The following is a 25,902-nucleotide window of genomic DNA, read 5'->3' as shown; positions in this document are numbered from 1 at the left end:
AAAAAAAAACAACGGTTGATGCCTCTTTTCAAGTCACAGCCTCTCTGTGACAGTTTCCTAATCTGTAAAATGGAGATAATAATCCCTGACCACCTGTACCATTTCCTTGGAGTCTCAAGACTGTAAATAAAGATCAATGTGTTACAGCCACATAAAGCAGCTGAGGTTTCTCGGGCTTGACTATCAAGCCAACTGATACAGCTTGATTATAATACAGCAATTTACGTTTCAGTGCCATGTTAGAAATGTAAAAGTGTGACTCACAGTTATACACTTCAAAAGGCTTAGCAGGAAAATTATTCCTAGATGGCCTGGCTTTTCAATGCCCAGCCACTTCTCAACAAGAACAAGATTACACACTCAGTTGACCCTATCAGAGCAAAGGCAGCATTTTCTTTTCCCTGAGGCTGTACATGCTCTCAGCGCCCAGTCAGTGTTGCTCCTGCGGCACCTGCTGGGAAGCTCAAACCCAAATATATTCATTTTTTATGAATGTTATAAAAAGGTCCTCCATGTTAATATGGAGGACCAAAACCCATGCCAGTGAGCATCCCTTAACTCCTCTTGCAACTAAGGGTCCTCCTCCTTTTGTCCCCACACTGCATCTCTGAAATATATCTTGCATTAAATCTTGATCATGTTTTATGGATCCATTATGAATCCATGCTTCTGTGTTAAGGTTCATTTATTTAGAGAAACAAAATTTTCTTTTTTTCTTTTCTTTTTTTTTTCTTTTTGGCTGTGTTGAGTCTTTGTTGCTGCGTGTGAGCTTTCTCTAGTTGTGGCGGGCGGGGGCTACTCTTCGTTGTGGTGCACTGGCTTCTCACTGTGGTGACTTCTCTTGTTGCGGAGCACGGGCTCTAGGCACGCAGGCTCAGTACTTGTGGCTCGCGGGCTCTTGAGTGCAGGCTCAGTAGGTGTGGCGCACAGGCGCAGCTGCTCCGTGGCATGTGGGATCTTCCCAGACCAGGGCTTGAACCTGTGTCCCCTGCATTGGCAGGCAGATTCTTAACCACTGCACCACCGGGGAAGTCCATAGGGAAACAAAATTTTCTATTAGCATTATCTCTGCAACTAGAAAGTGGTTATTAAACTAATACATTAACTTACATAGTTAATGTGAGGATTGGGTAAGATAAGGTATTCGTTTACATTAAAAAAAAGCTAAAATTATTGAAGATGAAGAAAGCTACAAAGGACTAAAGATAGGATATGAGATGGCTTTATTTTTTCAATATAACAAAATTATATGTATTGGCTAGTCATTTTCTGGCTGCCACAAAATATGCATCAAACAATCATTTACCCTGCCAAATGAAGACTAGGGAACTACACTGCATCCTAGCATTTTGATCTATGAAATAAAATTTGGATCCCAATCACAACTGATGTTACTTTTTACACAGTAAATCAACCTTACCAAATAATCTTAAGCAACAGAAAAAAAACCAAACTACCTCAACTGGAAAACAACGTTGCGGGGGGCAGATATATAGCTTATAAAATTTTGCATGCATTTAACAACTACTTATTTAGAAGATGTTATGTACAGGGTAGTAGCTATGGTAGAAATAAGAGAAATTTTTAAATATACAGAACTGTCTACCCTCATTCAAATTATCTGATTTCAAATTATTCTGGCAGACCATATCATCTAAATGCTAAAAATTTGTTAATTACAACTACCAAAAAGGTCACAAGTTCAACATGAAGGGTGATCACACATAAATAGAACTGAAACAATAATCCATTCCAGAAGTTTTAAATTCTCCCCAATTAATATTTGTACTAAATGAAAAACAAGATGGAAAAGCCTATTTAGCAGTGTAACAATCTGCCTCTTCCATCTTTTTCTGAGCAATTCTCTTACTATTTCCTATAACTACAAACACACTTGGAAAATATAACAGGGAAAAGGATGATTTTTTTTCTCCATGACTTTTAAAGAGTTTGACTCTGGATAAGAATTGATTTATAGGTTAGGCAATAATTTGGTTTTGCATATTTGGGGTAAGGTGAACCCTGGCATAGAATCCAACCCAATTCAAGTTTATTGTGACATACACCAGATTTTTTGTTCTAAGTAATATTGCAAGATACATCAAAATAGTAGTTTTTCTACTGTCAAGAAACAAAAGTTTCATACAAAATACAGTTGTACATAATCTAGGTTTGGCTATCCATTACTCATGGGGTAAAATAAGAATCTGTAGTATAGGAGACCCTCATCGTCTCTCCGGCTTCCTTTAATTACAGCCAACGTTTACTGAAATACTACTGTGTTCCAGACACTTCCCTAAATGCTTTCACACCCCATTTCCCTGAACTGGCACATCTTTGAGAGACAGATCTAATCTCCACTTAACAAATGTGGGAACAGTCTTTTGACAGGTTAACTTACCCCAAACCGTGTAGCTATTAATGTGGCAATGCAGAGAATCTTCTAAATGGTAGAATTCCACATATTACAGGGAGCCAAGGTGAATTATTTAAAGTTACCTATTTTGGACAAGGAGACATTACACAAATCGCCCAACTTAAGAAACTGTCCTGCTCAAACTTCCCAATTCCTCAGCTATTTTCGCTCTTTACCTTGCTTCATCCTTCCCTCCTTCCTCTGCTTCCAAACCTACAGAAGCTAAGGATTTCTGACACAGTTCTCATAAAAATGACAGCAGAAGTTCTGCGCTGTGTATGACACCAGAGGGTATTTTTAAAAATTTCTTTGCTCTTTGTAGAAATTCCCCCAGGGTCTACAGTGTGTGCGAAACTCTTTGCCCTACAGGACTGTTACAGACAGCTGGATCAGACCTCCTATGGAGGAGAAAAAATTGCTAGTGTACAGATATAACCCACCTGGAAGGCACGTAAAATGTTTAATATGAAATTGTGTCCTAAATAGAGTTATACGAGTTATTTAACTTTAGGAGCTTATTTGGAGGCTATGGTGGTAGACAGGGTAGTTAGACCAATAAATCGTTCAGTTTCTATGTTACCTAGAATTTTCTTTTTCCAATTAAAAACCGACATTAGCAGCGCAAGCTAGCAACTCCTTCTGATCAAATGCTCTTGGTCATACTGGGTTCCTTCTTCCCGTACATGCTTTACCATTGCAACCTCTTCACCCCTGGGTCCACTTACACATCCATGCCCTCTCAGGAAGCCTTGAAAAAGAAAATTATCCACACAGAATCCTTGAGATTTGTCATCAATGTTTTATTACCACACATAGTAAGATTTGACATGATTAAAGAAAAAGTAAATATTAGTCTGTTTTAGTAGTCTCTGTATTTTTCCAGTCATACACCACTTTATTATTTCTATTAATTTTCCTTGAAGTTTTTTATACACCTTCAAAATCCTATCCTTTAAGTTAGAAAATTTCTGAGAGTTCTATCAAATATTTAATTTGATATAATACTGCTTTATTGCTGAAATGTTGATTTTAAAGTATTTTCTCCTGGGGGACTTTTTGCCTGCTACCCTGTCTTTAACACACTTTGAATATGGCTGGCTCCTTCTCAAACTTTAGGTCTTAGCTCAAGTGTAGCCTCCTTCCCAGACCACCCAACATATAGTTTCTTCTCAGCAGTGCCCCTTTTTTCTTCTTCATAGCATATATCACACCCAGTAATTATTTTTTTTATTTACTCAGCTCTTGTAATATATGTACCTACCTCCACTCCTTCAATGTGTATTAAAATGGAAGGTCCACAAGGGTACAGACCTCTCCCTGTCATTTTTAATCAAAGACACAGTGAATGAATATTGAGTCTTTATGGGCAATCCCTGTTTTCCAAATAATGTCCTGAAATAGTAACAAGTAAAATTTTAAATGTCTGCTCCTGAGTCAGATCCAAGTTCAAGATCTAGCTCTGCTATCACTAGCTATGTGAACTCTGGCAAGTTGTTTAACACCTCTGGCCCTCAGTTTCCACATCTGTAAAATGGAGATAATATTACCTATCCCATAGTGTTTGAGAAGATAAAGTGAGAAAATATCATGATTGTATAGAACACAAAAACTCTCATACACTGCTGGTGGGAATATAAATTGGTACACAACTTTGGAAAAGAAGTTTGGGCATTATCTTCTTAAGCTGAAAAAAATGCATACCTTTTAACCCAGCAATTCTAATCCTAGATATATCCCTATAGATAAACAACACTTAAATGAAGTAGGACACTTATATTAAAATGTTCGTATCAGCATTGCTAAAAACTGCGAAGGACCAGAAACAGTCTCAAACATCCACAACTACAGAACTGTAGCATTTCATATAATGGAAGATAATTAGCAATACAAATGAATGAATTAAAAATACACACAAACATAACAGTGAGCAAAAGATGACAGATGAAAAAGCACTGTATGATTCCATATAAAGTTTTAAAGCAGGCAAAACTAGACTAATGGTCTTCCAGAATACATAAAGGTGACAAAAACAAACAAACAAAATACCAAGACCCAGACCCAAATAAATGATCACCATTAAGTCAGGACAGTGGCTACTTTTGGCACAGGGAGATCAGTATGGGGTGCACAGAGGGTTTCTGGAGTGCCAGCAATGTTCTATTCCTTGATCTGGGTGGTGATCACTTGATTAAGTTATGCATTTAGTCTTTACATTTTTTTTCTCTGCTATATACCACCATTCTAAAAAGACCTTTAGGGCTTCCCTGGTGGCGCAGTGGTTAAGAATATGCCTGCCACTGCAGGGGACACGGGTTCGAGCCCTGGTCCAGGACGATCCCACATGCCGCACAGCAACTAAGCCCATGAGCCACAACTACTGAGCCTGTGCTCTGGAGCCCACAAGCCACAACTACTGAAGCCGTGTGCCTAGAGCCCGAGCTCCACAACAAGAAAGGCCACTGCAATGAGAAGCCTGCGCACCGCAACAAAGAGTAGCCCCCGCTCGCTGCAACTGGAGAAAGCCCACGCAGTAAAAAAGACCCAACACAGCCAAAAATAAAATAAAAATTTAAAAATAAATAAATAAATAAAGCAATGGGCAAAATGTCTAAAAAAATAAAATAAAAAGACTTTTAAAAGATTAAAAAACAAAATGTATTAACTGCTTGGTACACTGTCTGACATTAACAGGGTAAGTGGTTGATAAATTTTGGCTATTATTATAAACAACAAATAAGTGATTATTTCAACTGCCCATGGGGTGAGTTTAAATAGCTGGATGTTGAACAAATACACAAAAATAAGTACTGCAAAACATTATTAATCTAGACTCTACTACACTGCTTCCTATAATACTGGCAGTTTAAGATTACCTCTGGAAGAATAAACAAAAACACTGACCTATATATAGAAATGTGGCATCTCCATTCTGAATGGTGGTAAAAGATTTATTACCTACACCATCAAGAAGTCAATAGGATATAGTGTGAAGAACCTGGCTTTGAGCCAATGATCACACTACTAGAAATCTTTTGTAACTTCTCTAGTGCTAAAAATGTGTTTAATAAATGAAAGCTTCCTCCCTGTGCTGTTTTCTTTGGTGGCAACTGATAAGCACATCATAGCAACACTAGCTAGGGTTAATATTAAATTGCACAGTAGGAGAACAGAAGCATAACTTGTGGGCCTAGCTTTATTTAAGCAAATTAAATCACTGTTACTGACACTCAGAGGAGTGGGGAATCTTCATTTCAGGGCACAGTTAGTATAAAAGAATTCACTGCTTTCTTTACAAGCAGCATATTATTGATTTAAAAAAAAAAACAAAATTACACTTCAAAAAAGTTAAAGTTCACCAAAAAATGGTATTTAAATCCTAAAAACAAACTTCTGAACTAAAGTATCCATCAAGATACTTTAGATAAAAATTTCTCATTTTAATAGCATCTTCTTAATACTAAAGTAAGCTAAAGTGTTAAATTAATATTATGAAACAAAGCCAAATCATTAACTAAAAATGGACGCATACATATGCAAATTTAGATGCCAAAGTGGCTGGGCTTATTCTAACCGTTTTTTCTTTAAGTACTAGCCAATTATATCACCCCAAAGCTACCAACATTTCCTATCCGTGCTGTCGGTGATTGGTGTATTCAGTGTAATGCTCCCCATACAGACTATGCTCTCAAAACAAAGTATTGTTTTACAGGAATCCAATCTGCTCTGGTTAACAATGGTCTATTAATATCCAGTGGCATTAATGCAAAGCTCAAAACTCAAGTGCCACAGATAAAAGTGGATGCTGTGACCATGTGACTTTACAATGAACCAAGTCAGAACTGCTGATTGCAGTCAAAGAATTCAGTCCTCTACCTAGCCCATCGTGTTCAAGACTGAGTTACAACAAAACGCATTATGCATAGCATAATTTATACATTATTTCAAATCCCACACAACTTGCTAATGTCAACAAATAGCTTAAAAACATTTTAATTCAACTTACCAGAAAACTTATATTATTAAGTGATACTGGAAGGTGTAACTGTGTCATTTACATTTCAAATTGTTTTATTTTTAAAATAAGGAGAACCAAAAGTTGTCAAAGATATAAATATATGACTTAGCAATATCCTAAATGGGTAAAGTATTAGAAAAGCAATATACATGGAGAACCACGCGATAACAAAAACTACATTTAGCACGTGGTATGCACTTGATAGTTCATGTATTTCTCACATGAATATGTGCTATTTCTCACTATGAATTATCATCTTTCCCATTTTCTATAGAAGGAGACTGAGAATCTGAGGTGACAAGTTCTTTTTCTGAAGGTTACACAAGCATTAAGCGGAAAGGCCAAGATTTAAACCCCTGACTGACAGCTAAACTATCTATGTATGGAAAAAAAACTAGGACAGATTGAAAAAAAGCAAAGACCAGAAAGGAAATACTCTTAGATAGATACAGCTGCACTGAGTTTGCTTTCTTTTTCAACTGAGAGCACTTCCCCAAGTGTGTGCAACTTGGATGGCTTAAAGTGAAGCCTTCCTAGCTTGAAATATTAGAAAAGAGAGCCCAAGAGCCAAAAGAGGAACTAGAAATTAAGTGGGAATCTCTAGGAAAAAAAAAAACAGAATGATAGCAAGGGTAAGCCCCAAATCTCAGGTGACCACTAAATCACACAGGTACAGGGGAGGATCTGCACCACACACACACACACACACACACACACACACACACACACACACACACACACACACACACACACACACACACACACACACACACACACACACACACACCCAAAGAGATAGGCTAAAAAAGCAGCAGCTGAAAACACAGGACACAACAGAGATATCAGGTACTGCAAGTGGGGATAGAGGACTCAGTGTGCAGTTTGAATCTAGGCAACTTAAGTACCTGTTAGAACAAAAAACAATAATCCTTAGCAGAATACTGAAAAAAACAACTACCCAAAGTTGCTACAATGTGTTATCTACATAGAAGTCTAGTCTTTACCCCAAAATATTACTGAACAGGAAAATATAACCCATAATCAAGAAAAAAAGTCATTAGACATTAACTCCAAGTGGGCCCAGATGTTAGATATGAGAGACAAAGACTTCAAAATAGCTGTAATGAACATACTAAAAAATTAAAGGTAAATACGGTATCAGTGAGTAACAGAGAGGGAATCTCAACAGAGAAATGGAAGCTATATTTTAAAAATTAGAGATTCTTAATCTGAAAATCAAAATAATTGAAATAAAAAATTCATTAGATGGATTCAACAGCAGAGTGGAAATGGCTGGAGGAAGCAGTGAAACCCATTAACTTACAGATAGAAGAAATTTAAACCCAAAAAGGATCCACACAAAGAGAAAAGCCCCTATGTACAAATTCCTGAAAGCCAAAGGTAAAGAATATATCTTGAAAGCAACCACAGAAAACCAATGTATCATATACAGATGAGCAATGGTATGATTAATGGTTGTCTTATCAGAAATAATGGTGGGCAGAAGACACTGGAAGTGCATACTCAAACCACTGAAAGAAGAAACTCTGGCAACCAGGAAACTGACATCCAGCAAAACTATCCTTCAAAAGTGAAGTAAAGACATCTTCAGATAATAAAAACAAAGAATTTTGTTGCCAGTTGACCTCCCTTACAACAACTACTCAAGGAAGGGAAATAGTATCAGATGGCAACACAGATCTACAAGAAGAAATGGGGGAAAAAAAAAAAGGAAATAAAACACCATATAAGCATTCTTTCCTTTTTTTTTTAAAGTCATAGGACTTTTGTTGAAAACAAAAAGTACAACACTGTATTGCTGGGTTTGTAATTTACACGATGACCAAAGTACTAAGAAAAGTATTCTGTTTTAAGGTTCCTATATTTTAGCTGAAAAAATTCAATATTCTCTGTAAGTGGAACAACCACTGAAATAATGCAAAGAGATATATAACAAGAAAGTAAATAGAATTAAAATGGATATTAAAAAATATCTGATTAGCATAGAAGATGGCAGGAAAAGAGGATTAGAGGAACAAAAACGGGTATGAAAACCAACAAATAGCAAAATACCATGCCTAATAACAGCCAAATCACAATAAATGTAAATGAACTAAAGAGTCTGCAGAGAAAATGCAAGTTATGGTACACATATCATACGGTACATGTATGAGACTATCATAAAAACATTCACTTAAATAGAAGATTACTATGGGTGACATAGGAAACTGATTACTTATGATTAGTTATTTAATGCTAGGTGGGAAGAGTAGGATATAAAATCATAATTTTTACATGTATAAAAATGTAAAAGTGTTAAGGATTTGAGGTCTTTAACTTTCTCTGTTTTTCAAACCTCCTACATTATCTTCTCTTCATAATGATACGGTAACAAACATTTTAAATAAACAAAGTACAACAAAACCCTTGGAGTAAATTTTTAAAGTGTTGGTTCTGAAAAGGACTAATACTTAGCCTCTTAAAATGCGATACTCTAGGATGACACGAGACTGAAATTTTCCAAATGTGTAGTTGGCTGCCTCTTTTTGTATTGAGATTTAAAACACCATGGTTACTTTGTGCCAGCACTATGCTAGACGGAGATACTGTGACAACCAAAACTCAGGTCCTGTCTCTGTGTCTACTCAAGAGCTATTCTAAGACTGCTATTTTCTGCTTTTTATGATTTTCTTATTTTCTATCTGTATAACATGCTGGTCATCTTTGAATCCACCTCTGCCAGTGTTCATTTTCCCTTCTAATCTGCCCTCGCTCTGAAAACCAGAAGGCCATATTTGTTATAACTGTGTATAAAGTTTAACTATGTAGTCCCCAAGTGCAGGTGTGCTGAACCCTTTTAAATGAGGCCTTTTTGTTGTTATTGTTGCTGCTTTGCTTAATTACTGAATCAGCTTTGTTTCTAATCAGCAAATCTGCCAAATAATTGGGACTGAAATAGGTGAGACGATAATTTTTCAAGTGCTACAAGCCAAATCTATTATTTCTGGAAACTTACAGGTAAGCCAGTACTAAGAATAATTTATCATAAAGCTTAACTTCTGAAATAGTAAAGCCTGATTATTTGTGTCTGAAACCATTAGGTTCTATAACAGAGAGGTAATATCTCACTCCAACTATTCCATGTGAACTCATCAGGATTCAGACTTACCAGTTAGTACTTTTGTGTCTGACTTCCCTACAGAATTTGTCCTAGCACCTCACATGTGAGTTTTCACTAACGTGTCTATGTTTAAATCCAGCATCTACCACTCACTGGCTGTGAGACTTAGGCAAGTTGCTATTAGCCTCTGAGTTTGTCTATCTGTAAACTAATTGGTTTGGAAGATTACTGTGCACAGACTACAGACTGCTCCTGAAACATGACAGATGTTGAATAATTGGTAACATTATACAACTCATTATACAATTATCTAAGGATTAAATCCAGATCTTTGATAGGTTCCTACAGTAGGATGTTTCAAACTGACAATCAGCATATCAAAACAAACAAACAAAGCAACAAAAAAACCCACAACTATGTACTACTGTCATAATGATAACCAAAGTCTGTCTAGGACACTGGTTCTCAAACCTGGCTCTCTGGGAATCACCAGGAAAGCTTTTTTAAAATGGCATGTATATTCTTTGAGAGAGAGGAATCTGTAATTTTTCTCCAGGTAATTCTTTTAGAAATTTGGGAATCACTAGTCCAAAAGAAAAGGGAGACAGAGCTAGTTTCAAAGAGATGCAGCCTTACCAAGTATTAGTTAAGTGCTTAGGCAAACCACAACCTTGCAAAATATGACTGCTACTCTACGACCTTCTGAAAACCCATTTCCTCCAAAGATAGATTTGAAGATCAAATACAGATACATGAGTTAAGAGTGCTTTGGAAACTTAACACTTTATACAACATTAAGAAATTCTTCACAGCCTTTGCAATATTAAAGACCCAGATCTCCATTCTCAGAAAGAGATAAATTCCACTGATTCAACAAACATTTCATTGAGGGCCTAATATGTTTAGACAACTTTATTTAAGGAAGGATCTCATGCAAAATTAGAGAAAATTTGACTGTTTAATAATTTTAAACTAGTGGTGACTATTTAACATGTAAGAAAAGGAAGGGAGAAATCCAAGAAAGGAGGAATGAGGGAAGGGAAAAGTTCCTTTAAATATCACTTCCCCTGACAGCACTGGCTAACTGATTTCTCTGTGATGAGGGAAATGTTCTGTATCTTCATTGTCCAGTATGGTAGCCACTAGCCAACATGTGGGTATCGAGCACTTAAAATCTGGCTCAAGTAGATACATTTTTAACTTTAATTTATACTTAGTTTAGGGACTTCCCTGGCAGTCCAGTGGTTAAGAATCCGCCTTCCAATGCAGGGAACACGGGTTCAATCCCTGGTCAGGGAACTAAGATCCCACATGCCGCAGGGCAACTAAGCCCATGCACCACAACTAGAGAGCCTGTGTGCCTCAACTACAGAGCCCATGCGCTCTGGAACCCACGCACCACAACTACAGAGCCCACGCACCACAACTACAGAGCCCACACACTCTGGAGCCCTTGCACCACAACTACTGAGCCGGTGCTCTGGAGCCCATGCACCACAACTAGAGAGAAGTCTGCACGCTGCAATGAAAGATCCCGCGTGCTGCAACTAACACCCAACACAGCCAAAAATAAATAAATAAATAACTATTTAAAAAATAAAAAATAAAAAAATTTAGTTTAACAGCCAAATGTGACTAGTGGTTATAGTACTGAAAAGTGCAACACTAGAACATTTAAACATTTACATCACACTTTTGGGAGATACAGATAAGAAAAGCAGAAGAATTTAAAAAAAAAAAAACTTACTATGATTCCATTTATAAGAAACTTTCTTATACTTAAATTTTTTTTTAAATATTTTTTTATTGGGAAAAGATCTATCCATACAGTGAAACTGAGGGGTCCAAATCTTTTCTACTTTATCTTCAATGAACTAAAACATAACTGACATGGGAATTTAAAAAAACAAAACAAACAAACAAAAAAACCAAAATAGCAAGAACTTACATAGTATTAAACTGTAGGACATTGGAATTAACATCAACTGGGAGTCAAAATGGTTGTTGCAAGTTCCAACTGTGGCTCTGCCAGTTACGGGTCTTATGATTTTGGACAGGTTACTTAGTTCTTTTGTATCTTAAATTCCAAATGTGCAAACTGGGGCCATCTGCCCGTCAAATGTCCTTTAGAGATTCTAGATTACAATATAAGGTGCATAAAAGAGTTTAAGATTCTTCTGTACTACAATAATTTATAAAGAATAGTTCTATTATTCAACGTGTATTGATTGAGGGTCTGCTATGTAGTAGGGGCATAATGATAAACAGTCACAGACATAGTCCGCTCCTCATGGAACTTGAAGTCAACTCAAGTTTACTCAAATAACCATCTTAACAAACATGCTCCCACTAACTGAAATAAGGGCTCGAAGAGAAAAGAGGTTTGTCCTAGACTGGAGGATAAAGGCTTCCTCTCTCAGGAAATAAAGATTGAAGTGAAATATTAAGACTGAAAAGTTATCAGTATGGTATGGAGGAGAAGGGAGGAAGAATTCATGGATAGTATTACATACAAAGGCACTATGGCCAGAGGAAGTACTGTGCCATTGAGAAATTGAAACACTAAAGAAGAGGCAGGCCAGAACTAGACAATGCAGGGCTAGTTTTACGCCAAGAAATAACATGATCAATTTTGTTTTAGAAAGATCACTCCAGGCTCAATAGTAATAGGAGGGCATAGTGAATAGGGGAAACCATAGAAGGCTACTGGAGAAAGATATGCTGCAGACTGCTCTAGGATGGTAGCAGTGAGGATGAAAATAATATTTAGGAAATAAAGGTGATACAAAGAACTCGGTGATGAACTGGATGTAGAGAGGTGAGAAAAAGTGTCAAGGATCACTCAGTTTTCTCACTTGTGCAATATGATGAATGGTGGTACCATTCACAGAGACACAGGGCACAGGAAGAGGGCCTGGGTGGTTTTGTTTTCAGAGGTAGAGGAAGAAAACTCATAAGTTTGTGAGTGTGGGGTGTCCTTTCGGCAGGAAGCAAAAACGTCCAGCAGGCTCTGGATGCCCAGAACTCACAAAGGTAGTATTAGTACGAGACAAAATTTGGGGAGCAATTAGCCTACAGGTGATATAGACAGGGGATATACAGAGAGAGAAGACGGCAGAGGAAGAAGGAAAGCCAGAATCAAGCCTAGAGGATGGCCAGTTTAGAGACGAAGGAAAATGCAGAAGACATTGGGCTGAAAGAGCCAGAGAGAAAGAAGTAAAACTAAAGGAGAGAGTGATGTTACAGAAGCCAAGGAAGTATCAAGAAGACTTCAAAAGAATATCAAATGCTGCTGGAAGGCTGAATGCTGCTGAGAAAAAACGTTTGCTGGAATTGGTGATAAGGATGGAGAAGGTCACTGGTGACTTCAATAAGAACTATTTAGGTGAGGGGCTTCCCTGGTGGTGCAGTGGTTAAGAATCCGCCTGCCAATGCAGGGGACATGGGTTCAAGCCCTGGTCCGGGAAGATCCCACATGCCACGGCGCAACTAAGCCTGTGCGCCACAACTACTGAGCCTGTGCTCTGGAGCCCGTGAGCCACAACTACTGAGCCCATGTGCCACAACTACTGAGCCTGCGTTCTAGAGCCCGTGCTCCACAACAAGAGAAGCCACCGCGATGAGAAGCCCGCGCACCACAAAGAGTAGCCCCCGATCTCTGCAACTAGAGAAAGCCCGCGCACAGCAACGAAGACCCAATGCAGCCAAAAATAAATACATTTTTTTAAAAAAGAACTATTTAGGTGAAACGATGGGGTAAAAGTCATGCTACAGCAGATGATCAGGGTCCTCATAGGTCCTTTAAGTCTTCCTCCACTGGAGTATAATAAAGCCTGCTCTACCAAGCCACCTACCCACAAAAAAGCCCCAAAGTGACTCGCACGCTAAACTCTGTTAGAAGCTACATCATTGAAGGAACCAATTCATACCAACCCAACAAAGAACCATCCAGAGGTTTCTAGTATTCTTACTTTAGATGAATAGCTAATTTGTCAGTGTTCAGGAACAGCATAGTAAAAATTTAAGGCAGAGAAATTTCTGAGCCCAAGGGTACTATGACCACACCAGCCACAATCAGCTTCTGCAGAGAGACAAGATTCCACTAAGCTATGTTTGCCTTTCAGACTTCCCCTTCTTCTAATCAGAAATCCCCAAGTCCTCCATGGGCTCCAAGTTTTTCATAATAGCTTTAAGAAAGCACTACTACAGGTTCTAGTGAAAAATGTAAGAATCATAAATCCAATGGCAGATGATAAATTTCATATTTAATGGGAAACCATTGATATATTTTTAACTTCAGTATTTAAGTAGTTTTCCTCGTCCATTCCTCACTCTCTCACTTTGTGGAGTCAACCCACTAGTTCCCCACCCCTTTATACTCTATTTGAAAAACTACCGGTTCTCACGGTTTTACCTGAAATTTGCAGCATAAAAGCACATTTTTATACTACAAATTAAAACCCATTTTCTTAGGTTCTATTATTTCACAAACCAGTAGCTGCAATTTTGTAAGTGTTTGCCCCATTGTAGAACTAATTTGTAGAAATGAAACCCAACTCTTGAGTCCACCTCCAAAACTTGCTCTTCCCAGTCTCCCACCTCTTCATAAATATCGACTCCATTCTCAACAGGGGAAAACCCCCCATCCAAACAGTCACCAAATCCCAACAATTCCACCTTTTAAACATATCCAGCATCTAAACAGCTGTCATTGTATCAAACACTATCACCTTCATAAAAGTCATCATCATCTTAACTAAAACACTGCAGTAGGCTTCTAACTTGTTTCCCAGCTTCCACTCTTACCCCCTTACAGGATACTCTCCACACAGCATGAGAGTGATGTTTTAAAAATGTAAGTCAGGTCATGTCAAGTCTGTGCTCAGAGCTCTCCATGACTCCCTACCTCACTCAGGGTAAAACCCCAAGTCTTCATCACGATATACCAAGTTCTACACTGTTTGCTTTTCACTATTGCTCTAACCTCCTCCCCTATGACTCTCCTGCTAGTCACTCCAGTCTTGCCGGCCCTCTTGATTCTCAGTCATGCCAAGCATACCCCAGGCACACTGCCATCTCAAGGTCTTGGTGTTTGCCGTCCTCTGCCTAGTGTTCTTCCCCTCAGGTGTTTTCACGGGCTGATCTTTCACTCCCGTCTAGTGTCTGCTCATGTACCAGAGGGGGCTTCTCTAACTCCCCCAGAATAACACCACCCCAGCTATCAGCATCTATCCACCTTTCGGTTTCTTCTCGGCAGTTACACTGACCTATCTGTTTACTCTCTCCTACTGCTAGAATGAAAGCTCCACAAGTCTGTTGTGCTCACTGCTGGAACCCCAGCACTCAGAACAGGGCTATTATTGATGCTCAATCAAGATTTGTTGAATAACTAAATTCATATTCATTTCACTTCAGCATGGAGCCAATGTGACTAGTGCTACAGACTTTACAAACGCGTATGAAACATGTAATTAAAAATTAGTGAAAACAAACACACTAAATACATAAGAACCTAGAAATGCTCTTTTGGTCCTTCAAATTCTGGTCTAACAAGATTGGGAATGTGACTATGAACCCAAACACACATAGAGAAGACGCTGATTACGACAGCAGTGTATAGATTTTTTGCCAAATTTTAAATCCCCAAATTTATCTTTCCTTCTCCCCAGGCAGTTAGTTGGTATATACTTGGAGAATGTGTACAGTCTTACAGGTAAACCAGACTTCAGCTCTGGTGGCATGGGTTTAGAGGGTGGGGCCCCTGGCAAAATTGTGAAACAGTGCAAGTTTGTGCCCTGCACAACTATTTCTGATCAAGGTCCCACCTTTACTCATTCCTGGACCTACTCTATTCCTTATCCCCAGGGATGTGACCCATTCTGGTTCCCCCAGGGCGACCTTCAAAGACTCAAGCTCTGTACTGACATGATTAGTAGTGTGTGGAATTTCTTGTCCACGGCTCAGCACAGCGCATTTAGAGCAGCAGCTACACTTGTTTAGTGTTTTAAAGTCCCTGTTAAGTGGGAGGGACTGCCCACCCTGATACATTCGATAAACGAATCTTTATTAACTACCTATTCTCTGTCTGGAGATGAATGAGACACCAGCTCAGATCCTAGTGAAAGAGACAGTCATATTAGTCAGTAATTACATTGTCACAAGAATTCCTCCTCTTTTCTCTCAGTTATGTAACCATTCTACTCTCAGGAGGTCAAGATAGAAGAGTGATGTTGGCAACCCCCAACATGTCCCCCTCAACGTCCCTGCCATCTCAGAGCAGGTCCACGGGATAGGGAGAAAGAAGAAACAACAATAAAGAGGAGCTACTATGTCCTGGCATTAATAAGAAAAACCTGGGTGTGAATGCCAGCTGTACCACTTTCTGTGAGAGTGGCATTAAGCAATTTCTTCACTTTTTATGACCCCATTTTATCATGAGTAAAATGTGTATAAGAACTTATTTCTTAGGAATTAAATGAAAAAACCAACAAGTTCAGTGAAACATAAGACACTTGATACAGCTGTTCCCTTGACCTTTCCCTTTTTATTAATAAGACAGGCTAAAATAGAGAGGCCACGTACAAAGATTTGACATACCACCAGCAAAAGGCTCCAAGTCTTGGCCTATGGACAAAACTGCAGTGGTAATGCACTCTTTTCAAACTACTTTAAAACTGCTTCAAATCCAGTAGGAGCTACTATGGATTCTCCACCACACACTTTTCCACATTTGATAATCATGCTTTCCATCACACATGTTGAAGTTGTCTATCAAATACTTATTTGTTTACCCCCCACTTTCTACTTTCTTCTTGTAGGGGCAGGAATCACTACTTCGGTTTTATTCTTTGAAATACTTAAAAAAAAAAATCAATTACTGGCATATCTCTGAAGACTTTGCGCCTTCTTTAAAACACTTTTCTCTCAGCTTCCCTGACACTGCTCTCCTGGCTATTTCTCACCAGCCTAACAGCTCCTTCTTAATTTCCTTTGCTAGTGTTGACACAATCTCTAGTAGACCTTTAGACATTCCCCAGGCCCAATCCCAGACGCTGTTTCTGTTCTCTTATTTACCCACTCTCCCCAAGTAATTTCATGCACGACTTTAGATGATAAATACATAAATATATATACATGTACATATGTATGTAAATATATATGTATATACACATACACACATATATTGCATATACATATAAAATATATTCTGCCCCTTCTCCCTCAAAATGACTCTTGGACTAAGATATCTTGCAGGCTACTCAAAAGCATTCTTTCTTTCCTCCCCAATCTATATTCCTTCTCCAGCCTTTCCCATCTTAGGCAAAGTACCAACCATCTATTCAGCTGCTCAAGTCCAAAAGCTGGGAATCAGCTTCTCGTTCACTCCCACATCCAATCCACCTACATCCCACTCATTCTGCCCTCAATCCTTACTATCTGTAAGGAGACCACAGTAAAAGCTGCTTCCATTCTCACCCTTCCCCATCCAGCAATCAAAAGCTGTCAAAACAAAACAGATCTTGTTGCTACCTCACACAAAACTCAATAACATCGCACTACCTTTATAATAAAATCTTATAGTGGCCTCCTCATAGTTCTTTTGACATACCACTCTCTCACCTCACTATCTTCACAGATTTTGTTCCTTTGGCCTGGAATATTGTTCTGCCCTATCATCAACTTAGCCTTCAGGTTTCAGCTTCAATGTCATACTTTGTATACCCATCACACAGACGACTGTTTAAAAATGGATAAGTTTATACTGTATTTTCTTGCTTTTGCACCTTTAAAATAATAAGGTGCTTTCATTTTGCACTCTAAGTTGAGTTGTTTATTACTTTATTTGGTAATACCTAATTACAGTTAAAAAAAAAAAAGGCTTCCCAAACCCCAATTAAAATTAGGTCCTATTATATCCTCACCAGCATTCTAACCCTTCTCTTTCATAGCACTGGGGGAAAAAAAAAAAAAAGTTTGTAACTAGGTTATTTGTGCAACCATTTGGTTAATGTATGCCTGAGTATGACAGAGTCAGTATCTGTTTTGCTAATCACGGCATCATCCCACAGTGCCACAGCCAGGTGGCCCACACCTAAGAAACTCTTCTCCCCAATAAATATTTGATAAATGGAGAACTCATAAGTCCTGGCCCTAGAATGGCTGCATAATATAGCAAGACGCACCATGGTTATTTAACTATTCCCCTTCAGCTGGATTTCTAGGCAAAATACTTTAAAAAGTCACAATGCTGGGCAAAAAAAGGAATTCATGTAGAAGACACTATAGTCCTTTCCCCCAACAAGTTTCTGGAGTGCATTTCTTTTACTTCTTTTGTTCTTCCATAGTTCCTAGCACAAAGTTAGATCCATGGTAGATATTTAAGCATTCAGTGACCCAAGCAGACTACATGACAGTCACTCAAGAGCTAAGATTAAATGTTACAGAATTCTAAGTATTATGATTTCACCTAGAGCTACAAGCATCAGAAAAGGTTTTAAGGAGTAAGAGTCAATCTAAAAAGTGAAGAACAACTTTTGGGAATCGAGCCAACCTATACTATCAGGCCTCCCCTGCCCTCCTTGAGCAGTGGTTTATCTATAGCCAGATTTGTATTCCTTAACATGACACATCTCTTTAATCCATTCACTCAATTCTAAACAAAATTATCTTCAAGAGGAGGTTCTATGCTTATTTAACCTAATAAACCTTTTTTGCTGTCCATAAAGGGCCCGAATGGTAAAAGGTAAAAAACTACAAAGAACTCATTACACTACATGCTGCACAAATGAATTCTGAACATAACATTTTAGATACTACATTCACTGAAAAATGCAGAAATTAGGAGAATCTAAAACTGAAGTCCTAAAGTTTAACGATGTATTTTCTTAAGGGCCAATATAAGATTCAAATGGTAACTATACTAGGCATTATTTTGCAGGCACTGAACGTGGGCCTTTGCATACATTTTTTCCCCCTAATCTTCAAAATAACTCTGAAAGGTGAGGAAGCTGAGGCTGAGAAGCTAGGTGACTTCTTCAACTACTATACATCTAAACAATACAGGTGTTCTTTTTTATATACTGTGAACTGACCAAAAACACCAAACAAACAAAAACCTGAAAATCTGGAGAACTGGAAGGGCTTTGTTATTGACAGAATTTAGTTTAAAATAACAAAAACATTCCTAGGAAGCATACTAGATCAAGGTATATAATATCCTTCAATTAAAAAAGCTTTTAAGACTTATGGGTAAATACAGACTGTTTTACTACTAAACTACAGGGCTTTGGTGAAATCTGAAACTATCTATATAATATTTCCAATAATAAAAATGCTCTAAAAGGGAAATTACCAGCTATATGATCTGCTTTATGAGAATTTTGAGTTTTGAAAGGAAAATATAATAGATTTGAAAGAAACTACAGGAATATGGATAAAATAAGTGTTTTAAAAATCGTTTTTCTTCTTATATGACAAAATACCGTAACAGAATGAAAGAAGTAGTATTACCCAAAGCTAAATGATGTCAGGCTTTTAAACAATCAATAAGCTGTAAGTGTTGGGACCTCGGCAATTATTTCAATGAATGTTATGAATGTTACATTTTCAAATACTGGGACAAGTACAGTCTTGTATGAAATGACTGTATGAAGTCAAATAATCATATCCAAAAGAAATTACATACTTTCTGTATTTAAACTTTCCGACACTTCGATCGTGTCAAACTATATGGTGCTAACTCTTTGCATTCACAAAATTCCATCAATGTAGTCATTATACACTTATAAAGGCAGTCTTCAAGTAATCCTAAATCATAAAAAATTATTAATCAAATCTCAAAAGCATCAATGTCATCTCAAAAGAACGATTTTGTACCCTGAAAAAATAAAAGTTGTATGCGGCCATAAAAGAAGAATTACAGAAATCAATAGAGTTTATAGGGATGGTTTCTGTTCACCAAGTATAACTACTTAGACAAGACCCCAGAAGGTCTTTCTGGACATCTTCCACAGAAAAAACAATTCTATTTCTCTCTCCCTCTCTCTTAGACTCTGCCCCCCGCCTTTTTGATGTAACCCTCTTCCAAAAGGTTTACATTATAAAAGTGGATTTATACCATTATCAGGAAGAGCTTGTCCCAAGACTTAAGATTTCTATATCAAGATTGCAGGAATTGAGCTTTAATAATTCATACACCACAAACACACCCTGCTAAGATTTTCCCTTCAAATACTAATGTTCCCACTCTTGGGACCCCTAACGGGTGTACATAAGCCACACAACACAACCTTTAAAAAAAGACACGGATGGTAGGTGCTCTCCACTCCCTCCTGAGAAACGTCCTCACCACCTAAACCTCCTGCACATTCCCTTCTCGGGGCCTAAAAGTACAACTGTCATTCAGAGGGATGGTAATTGTTAAGCGTGGGTGAGAAAAAAAAGCATACACAAGATATATAACTGGATGGGGGAGATTGTTAAATGCAGCCTCTCCGGTATCACGTAACTAGCCTAACCCGCTGCCAACTTTTAAGAGATTAAGTTACATTCCTCTGCAATTCCACCCTTGACAGCTGAATCCAGAGATGCCAGCGAGTTGTGCACGTCCATTCACGCCGCCTCAGCAGACGAGAGCCGGCAGCTACATCCCGCGGTCAGCGCGGACCAGCGGCTGGGGGGGGGGGGCTGGCGAGAGGGCTGCAGAGAGGGCCGGGAGAGCTCACCTTTTCTAGCTCATCGTGGAGCTCCGCCAGGCTGGGCCGGAGGAGCTTCTCGCCCAGCTGCGCTACCGTGTGCCGGTAGTAGTCGATCCTGGGCACGGCGTCCATAGTGTTGTGGCCGAAGGTGCGCAGGTAGTAGGTGTTGGTGTGGGTGTCATAGTAGTAGTGCTGGTGGTGCCCACTGCCGCTGCCGCCGCCGCCGCCCGAGTGCAGGCTGCTCCCCTCGCTCAGCACTGTGTCCCCGCCGTTCTGGAAGTTCACGTTGGGCCCGTCGCCTCCGATCCCCGCTGCATCCGACATGCTCTCGTCTGCCGACGAAGAGGCAGCTGGGTCCACGAAGTTCACGCGGAAGCGGCCCTTGGCTTCCTCGCTGCCCTTGGCTAGCCCGCTTTCGCCGCTAGCTTTCCCGTCCACGGGGGTCTCCCTGGCCCTCGCCCCAGCGTTAGCCGACGCCGCAGCCGCAGCCGCTCGCCCGGCATTCTCGGAAACCAGATCCACCTGGAAGCGGCTCTGGCTCGGGGTGGGCCCCAGGGGTCTGCCCAGCCCGTCACTGGCCGCCGCGGCGCCCTCCCCGCGGACCCCGCCGCCGCCCCGGCTCGCAGTCGCAGCATCCTCCGGCACCAAGGGCACTGCCGTGCTGGGCAGGTCCATCCCGGCGGCGGCCAGCGCGGCGGCTGGAGGCGTCTCCCCGACCCCCGCCAGCCTCGCGGCGCCGGAGGAGGGCGCCGTGGGCCCCGGCTCCATCGTCGCCCGACGCTCGGCGGACCCGGAGAGCCTGGCGGACCTGGCGGGCTGCACGCCCTCCGCGCCCCCGGCCGGCGGTGGTTGCGGCCGCAACGCCAGGTGAGGGAGTCACACTCTCCAAGCCGCGCACGCGCCGCCGCTAGCCCAGGCCCGCACGAACGCCTCCGGCAGCGGAGTCTGCGCGCGAGTGCGGCGGCCGCGGGGCGGGCCCCGCTGTTTAAAGCCTCGGCGGGGCCGCGGCGTTGGTGTCTCCTGCTGCAGCACGCGGGAGGCGGGGCCCGCGACTCGTCCGCCCCTCAGCCCGCCCAGCCGCGGTCCCGCAGTGGCGCGCGGCGGAGGTTCCCTCGGCTCCCGGCCAGTCCTGGCTCCTGCGCTACTCCACTCAGGGATCGCGTCCGGCCCGTCCACGCCGGGCCTCGGGCAGCATGAGCAGCGCGATCCGGGAGCGGCCAAGCGCCGCCTCGCCGCCGTAGCCGGGAAGATCTCTGCGCCGCTACCTCCTCTTCCGTCGCCCTCCTCCCACCCCTCCACCTCCTTCCCCCGCCCCGCTCTGCGGCGAAGAGGAGCGGGGGCCCCCCGGCCTCCTCCCTCTCTCCCCGCCCCTGGGTCAGCGCGTCAGTGGGCCGACGGCACAGGCCACGGCAGACCAGGCTGCGGACGGTGTCCGGCCCACCCGGCCAGAGAAAGGGCGCGCGGGCCCTGCCTCGGCTCACGCCGACTGCTGATGCTCCGGCGGCGGCTCCGGAGGCAGTCGCCCGCTCGCTTTTTTTTTTTTTTTTTTTTTTTTTTACGTTGTAAGCTCTCAATATGGGGCTGAGCCGGCGAGATCTCGCGAGATGCTGCCAGGGCTACCGGGCCGCTTCCCCTGCGGCACGTGGTACCCGAGGCGATGCAGGAGCGGCGGGCGGCCCTGAGCTCCTGCGGGTGATGCCGGGGGCTATCCCGTCCGGACCGCAGGTGCTTCCGAAGTTGCGGGCAAGGTGCGCCTCCCGGGGAGGCGCGCCCCCCGGCGAGGCCTGCTCGGAGCTCCGGCCCGCCGCGACTCCCCTCACCCACTCCAGGCCTGAGCCTAGAGGGAGGCAGGATTTCCTCTGTGCTGCCTTTGAGGCGTTTACCTGCCTGGCAGCGTTAGATTTCCATAACCAGATACTAATTCCAGTCGTGATGCATTGGGTGTATACACATTTCCTATGACACCTTCATTTTAAAAGCTGTGATGTTTGAAGGTGAGAAGGGAGCCTAGTTGTGATACCGTATTGTTTCAAGACGATTTTTAACTGGAGGCATTTCCAAAAAGCATAGAAATGAATACACTGAGAGCAATAACTAACCGTGGAGCACTAACCGGGAAGTTTCGACGTGGTTTAAGTTGTGAAGAATTCCGCTATTTCAAGTAAAACAGAAAGGTACTTCTCCTGTGCAGACCTATTTTCTCTTCTTTAAAAAATAGGGGAATATAATTACTTTGCAACTTTCTTAGCGGTAGAATCCATTTTTAACCTAAATTCTACCCACAGCCCTACATAAACAGATAACCATGAATGGTTTCTTCCATCACTTGTCTTTTAGTTTTGTATTGATGTTTACGTAATTTTAAATTTTATTTATGGGGATAAACACATCCTTTGCTGAATCCTGGAAGCATGATCAAAGAGAGGCAGAGTTTGCGGAACTGTTTGGAAATACCGTCAAGAAAGATGCAACCAGGCAATTTTCAAAAAATTGTCCTATCCGTGATTTTATTTGACATTCACAACTTTTCATCTCAGTTTATTATCTCTGTTGTAAAGATGGAGAGAGGAAGGAACCGCTCTTGGATCATGGAGCCACAGTTTTTAAAGTCCCTCATGAGCTGTAGTAATATTAGAAAACTAGAAGAAGCCAGAACAATCAGGTGGTCCTTTAGGCAGTACAGTTTCTACTACAAGATTGCTGCCTTAGTAGTTGATGCATGTGGTACCTTTTAGCTCCAGAGCTAATTTGGTGGCTGTGGGCATTCAACATTCACTGGTCTAAACAAATAGTAAGCACCTACTATGAGGTGCTCTGTGTTATGGGGATCTAGCAATGAGCAAAACAGACAATCCCTTCTCTCGTGGAGCTCATAGTCTAGCAGGAGAGGCGATAAACAAGATAAATAGGTAAAATATGTAGCATGCTAGTAGTGAGTGCTAAGCAATGGGGAATGGGATATGTGTGTAAGATGAAGGTGGTAAAATTTTTCATAGGATGGCCCCAGTGAGAAGGTGACATTTGAGTGTGGAAATGAGTGATGCAAATACCTGGGAAAAGAGTGTTCCAAGCAGAGGAAAAGCAAAGGCCTGAAGGTGAGAGCATGCCTGAAATGTTGATGAAATTGCACGTAGGCCAGTGTGGCTGAAGCTGCTTAAGGGTTGGGGAGAATCAAAGGTCAGAGAGTTTAGGGGTTGGGGACATGACAGTCCAGAATGTATAGCACCTCTTTGGCTTTTACTCTGAGTGGGATGGTATGTTAGCTTGGGCTGCCTTCTCACTGTGTCCTCACATGGTAGAAAGAGAACTGTGATGTCTCTTCTTCTATAGGGCACCATTTCTCTCTGATCAGGGCTCCACCCTTATGACTTCATTTAACATTAATCACCTCATTAAAGGCAATATCTTCAATACAGTCACATGGGTTAGCACTTCAACATAAGGATTTTGGGGAGACACAGTACAGTCCCTAGCAATGGCAAGTTATTGGAGGGTCTGAGTAGAGGAATGACATGATTTGATGATATATAAAGGATCAGTCTAGCTGCCTTGTTGTAAATACACAAGTGGGTAAGCAGTGGTGACAAAGAAAAAAGCAAGGGGATGTGTTAAGAGGTATTGCTGCAATCCGGGAGGTGAAGGTGTGGCTTTGACCACTGTGTGTAGCAGTGGAAATGGGAGGAAAGTGGTCAAGCTCTGAAGTGGAGGCAATAGAATTTGCTGATGGATGTGGAGTATTGTAGAGAATCCAAGAGTTTTGGCCTGAGCAACTGGAAGAATGGTATTGCTATTTTCTGAGATGTAGAAGATGGTGAATGGAGCAGGCTTGGGTTGGAGGAATATCATGAGCTCAAACGGATATGTCTGTTGGAGGAAACAAAGAAATGTATAGTAATAACAAATAATAGTCACTCATAAACGTGTGATGGCAAACCGAGAAGTTCTAGGAGAGGAATATGGTACAATGAGAATGCAAAAGAGAGGGACCAAACTTAGTCAGGGAGGAAGTGACTCTTCAGTGAGGTCTGAAGGATGACTAGGATTAAACTATAACTTTCATAGGGGTTTGAGAAAAGGGAAATACGGTGAGCAAAAGGCCTCTTGGAATGAACTTGGTCAGTTTGGTTAAAGAATAGGGATTAAGGGACAAGAGTAATAAAAGATGAGTCTATTCTAAAAGCCCTATAAAACCTATAAAATGGGTTTCCAGGAAGATTTGGGGTGGGGAGCACAAATGATCAGATTTACATTTACTAAAATTCTCTCTAGTTATTATATTGTGGGCAGAAGATTGGAGAGGAGCAAGAATAAGTATGGAAAGTCGGGATACAATTTCAGTAATCTAGGCATGAGCTGATAGTAATAATAGTAGCTAACATTTATAGGGAGTTTATGTCCTGTATACTGTGCTAAACTCTACGTTCATAGTCTTATTTAATTCTTACAGCAACACTATGAAGAACATTATAGTATTATTCCTATTTTACAGATGAAAAGCTTGGTTAAGGAAAAGAGTTTAAGAAACTTGTCTGAGGTCACTCAGCCAAAACCAAGATTTAAATCCAGGGAGATTTCTCCACTAATCAAGTTATAGGAGTTTGGATTATGGAGGATGCAGGGAAATGAGGAAGGGGAAAAATTTGAGCGATATGGTACTTAAGATGTAACTCAGAGGACTTGGAAACAGATTGAAGGAATGAGGGAAAATGAAGGATAACGAGTTTTCAAACTTGTTCACCTGGAGTTAGTTGGCAGTGACATTAGTGAGGAAGGACATTCTAAAGCTAGGTTTGAAGATGAATATGAGAAAGCTGGTCTGGGACATTTTGGGCTTTGAGACATCCAAGTGGAAAATTAAGACAGCATTTGGCTACATGGGTCTTGTGCTCAAAAAGAAGTTTGTATGAGAGTTCAAATGTGAGGGTTTTCTGCAAATAGATGATAGTAACTGACACCATGGGCATGAATACGGTCACTCAGTAAGATGGAATAGAGCAACGCCGTGCAATAGAATGTTGAAAGTATTCTGTATCAGTGTGGCCCAATGCAATAGCCATGAGCCACTTGTGCTTTTTGAGCCCTTGAAATGCCTAGGGCAATTGAACTGAATTTTTAAATTCTGTTAACTTAAGTTTATTAAACAGCCCCATGGGCTAGTGGCTTCCATATAAAACAGCATAGGTATAGAGTTCAAAAGAAGGCCTAGGGCCCAGACTTGTGTGATTCCAACATTTGATGACTAGATTAAAGGAGAAGTGGCCTGAGATATGAGAAGAAAACCAGATGAAGGCATTTGCAAAGTAGGATCAGCTGTGTTAAATTGGGCCAAGAGGTGGAAAAAGATGAGAGGTGAATATATATTGAATTTAGTAACATATATTAGCCAACATAATGAGAGGGTAATGAGAGAGGGAGCAAGGGCTCCAGGAGATAGAATCAAAGTATGCATGTGAAACTTGTAGAAACACTGTCAGGAGAAGTCTCATGTAGTTCACTGCTACCAAACATTTATCAGATTTACCAGTTGTCAATTTAGAGACACTCTGAGGAGAACAGACTTGTTGTTAGGGCCACGATGGAGGAGTAACCCAGGCACTTTGCTCATCTTCCCCTTTTGCCAGGAAGTCGGTCTGGCCATGTATGTACCAATGTC

General features: G+C 41.0%; 1 protein-coding gene across 1 annotated transcript in view; it reads right to left on the bottom strand.

Moving 5' to 3' along the window:
* SLC12A2 (solute carrier family 12 member 2) overlaps positions 1-21,513 on the bottom strand; it is a 109,939-nt gene extending 88,426 nt beyond the window's left edge. The window contains exon 1 of the mRNA XM_060143503.1: positions 20,277-21,513. Coding sequence (XP_059999486.1) covers positions 20,277-21,017 — 741 coding nt within the window. The 5' untranslated portion in view covers positions 21,018-21,513. The remainder of the gene's footprint in view (positions 1-20,276) is intronic.
* Positions 21,514-25,902: the final 4,389 nt, after the last annotated feature.

This window comes from Lagenorhynchus albirostris, chromosome 3 (genome assembly GCF_949774975.1).
Source record: "Lagenorhynchus albirostris chromosome 3, mLagAlb1.1, whole genome shotgun sequence".
NCBI lineage: Eukaryota > Metazoa > Chordata > Mammalia > Artiodactyla > Delphinidae > Lagenorhynchus > Lagenorhynchus albirostris.
The sequence above is the reverse complement of the archived record's forward strand: the minus strand, read 5'-3'. Positions and strand labels throughout refer to the sequence as shown.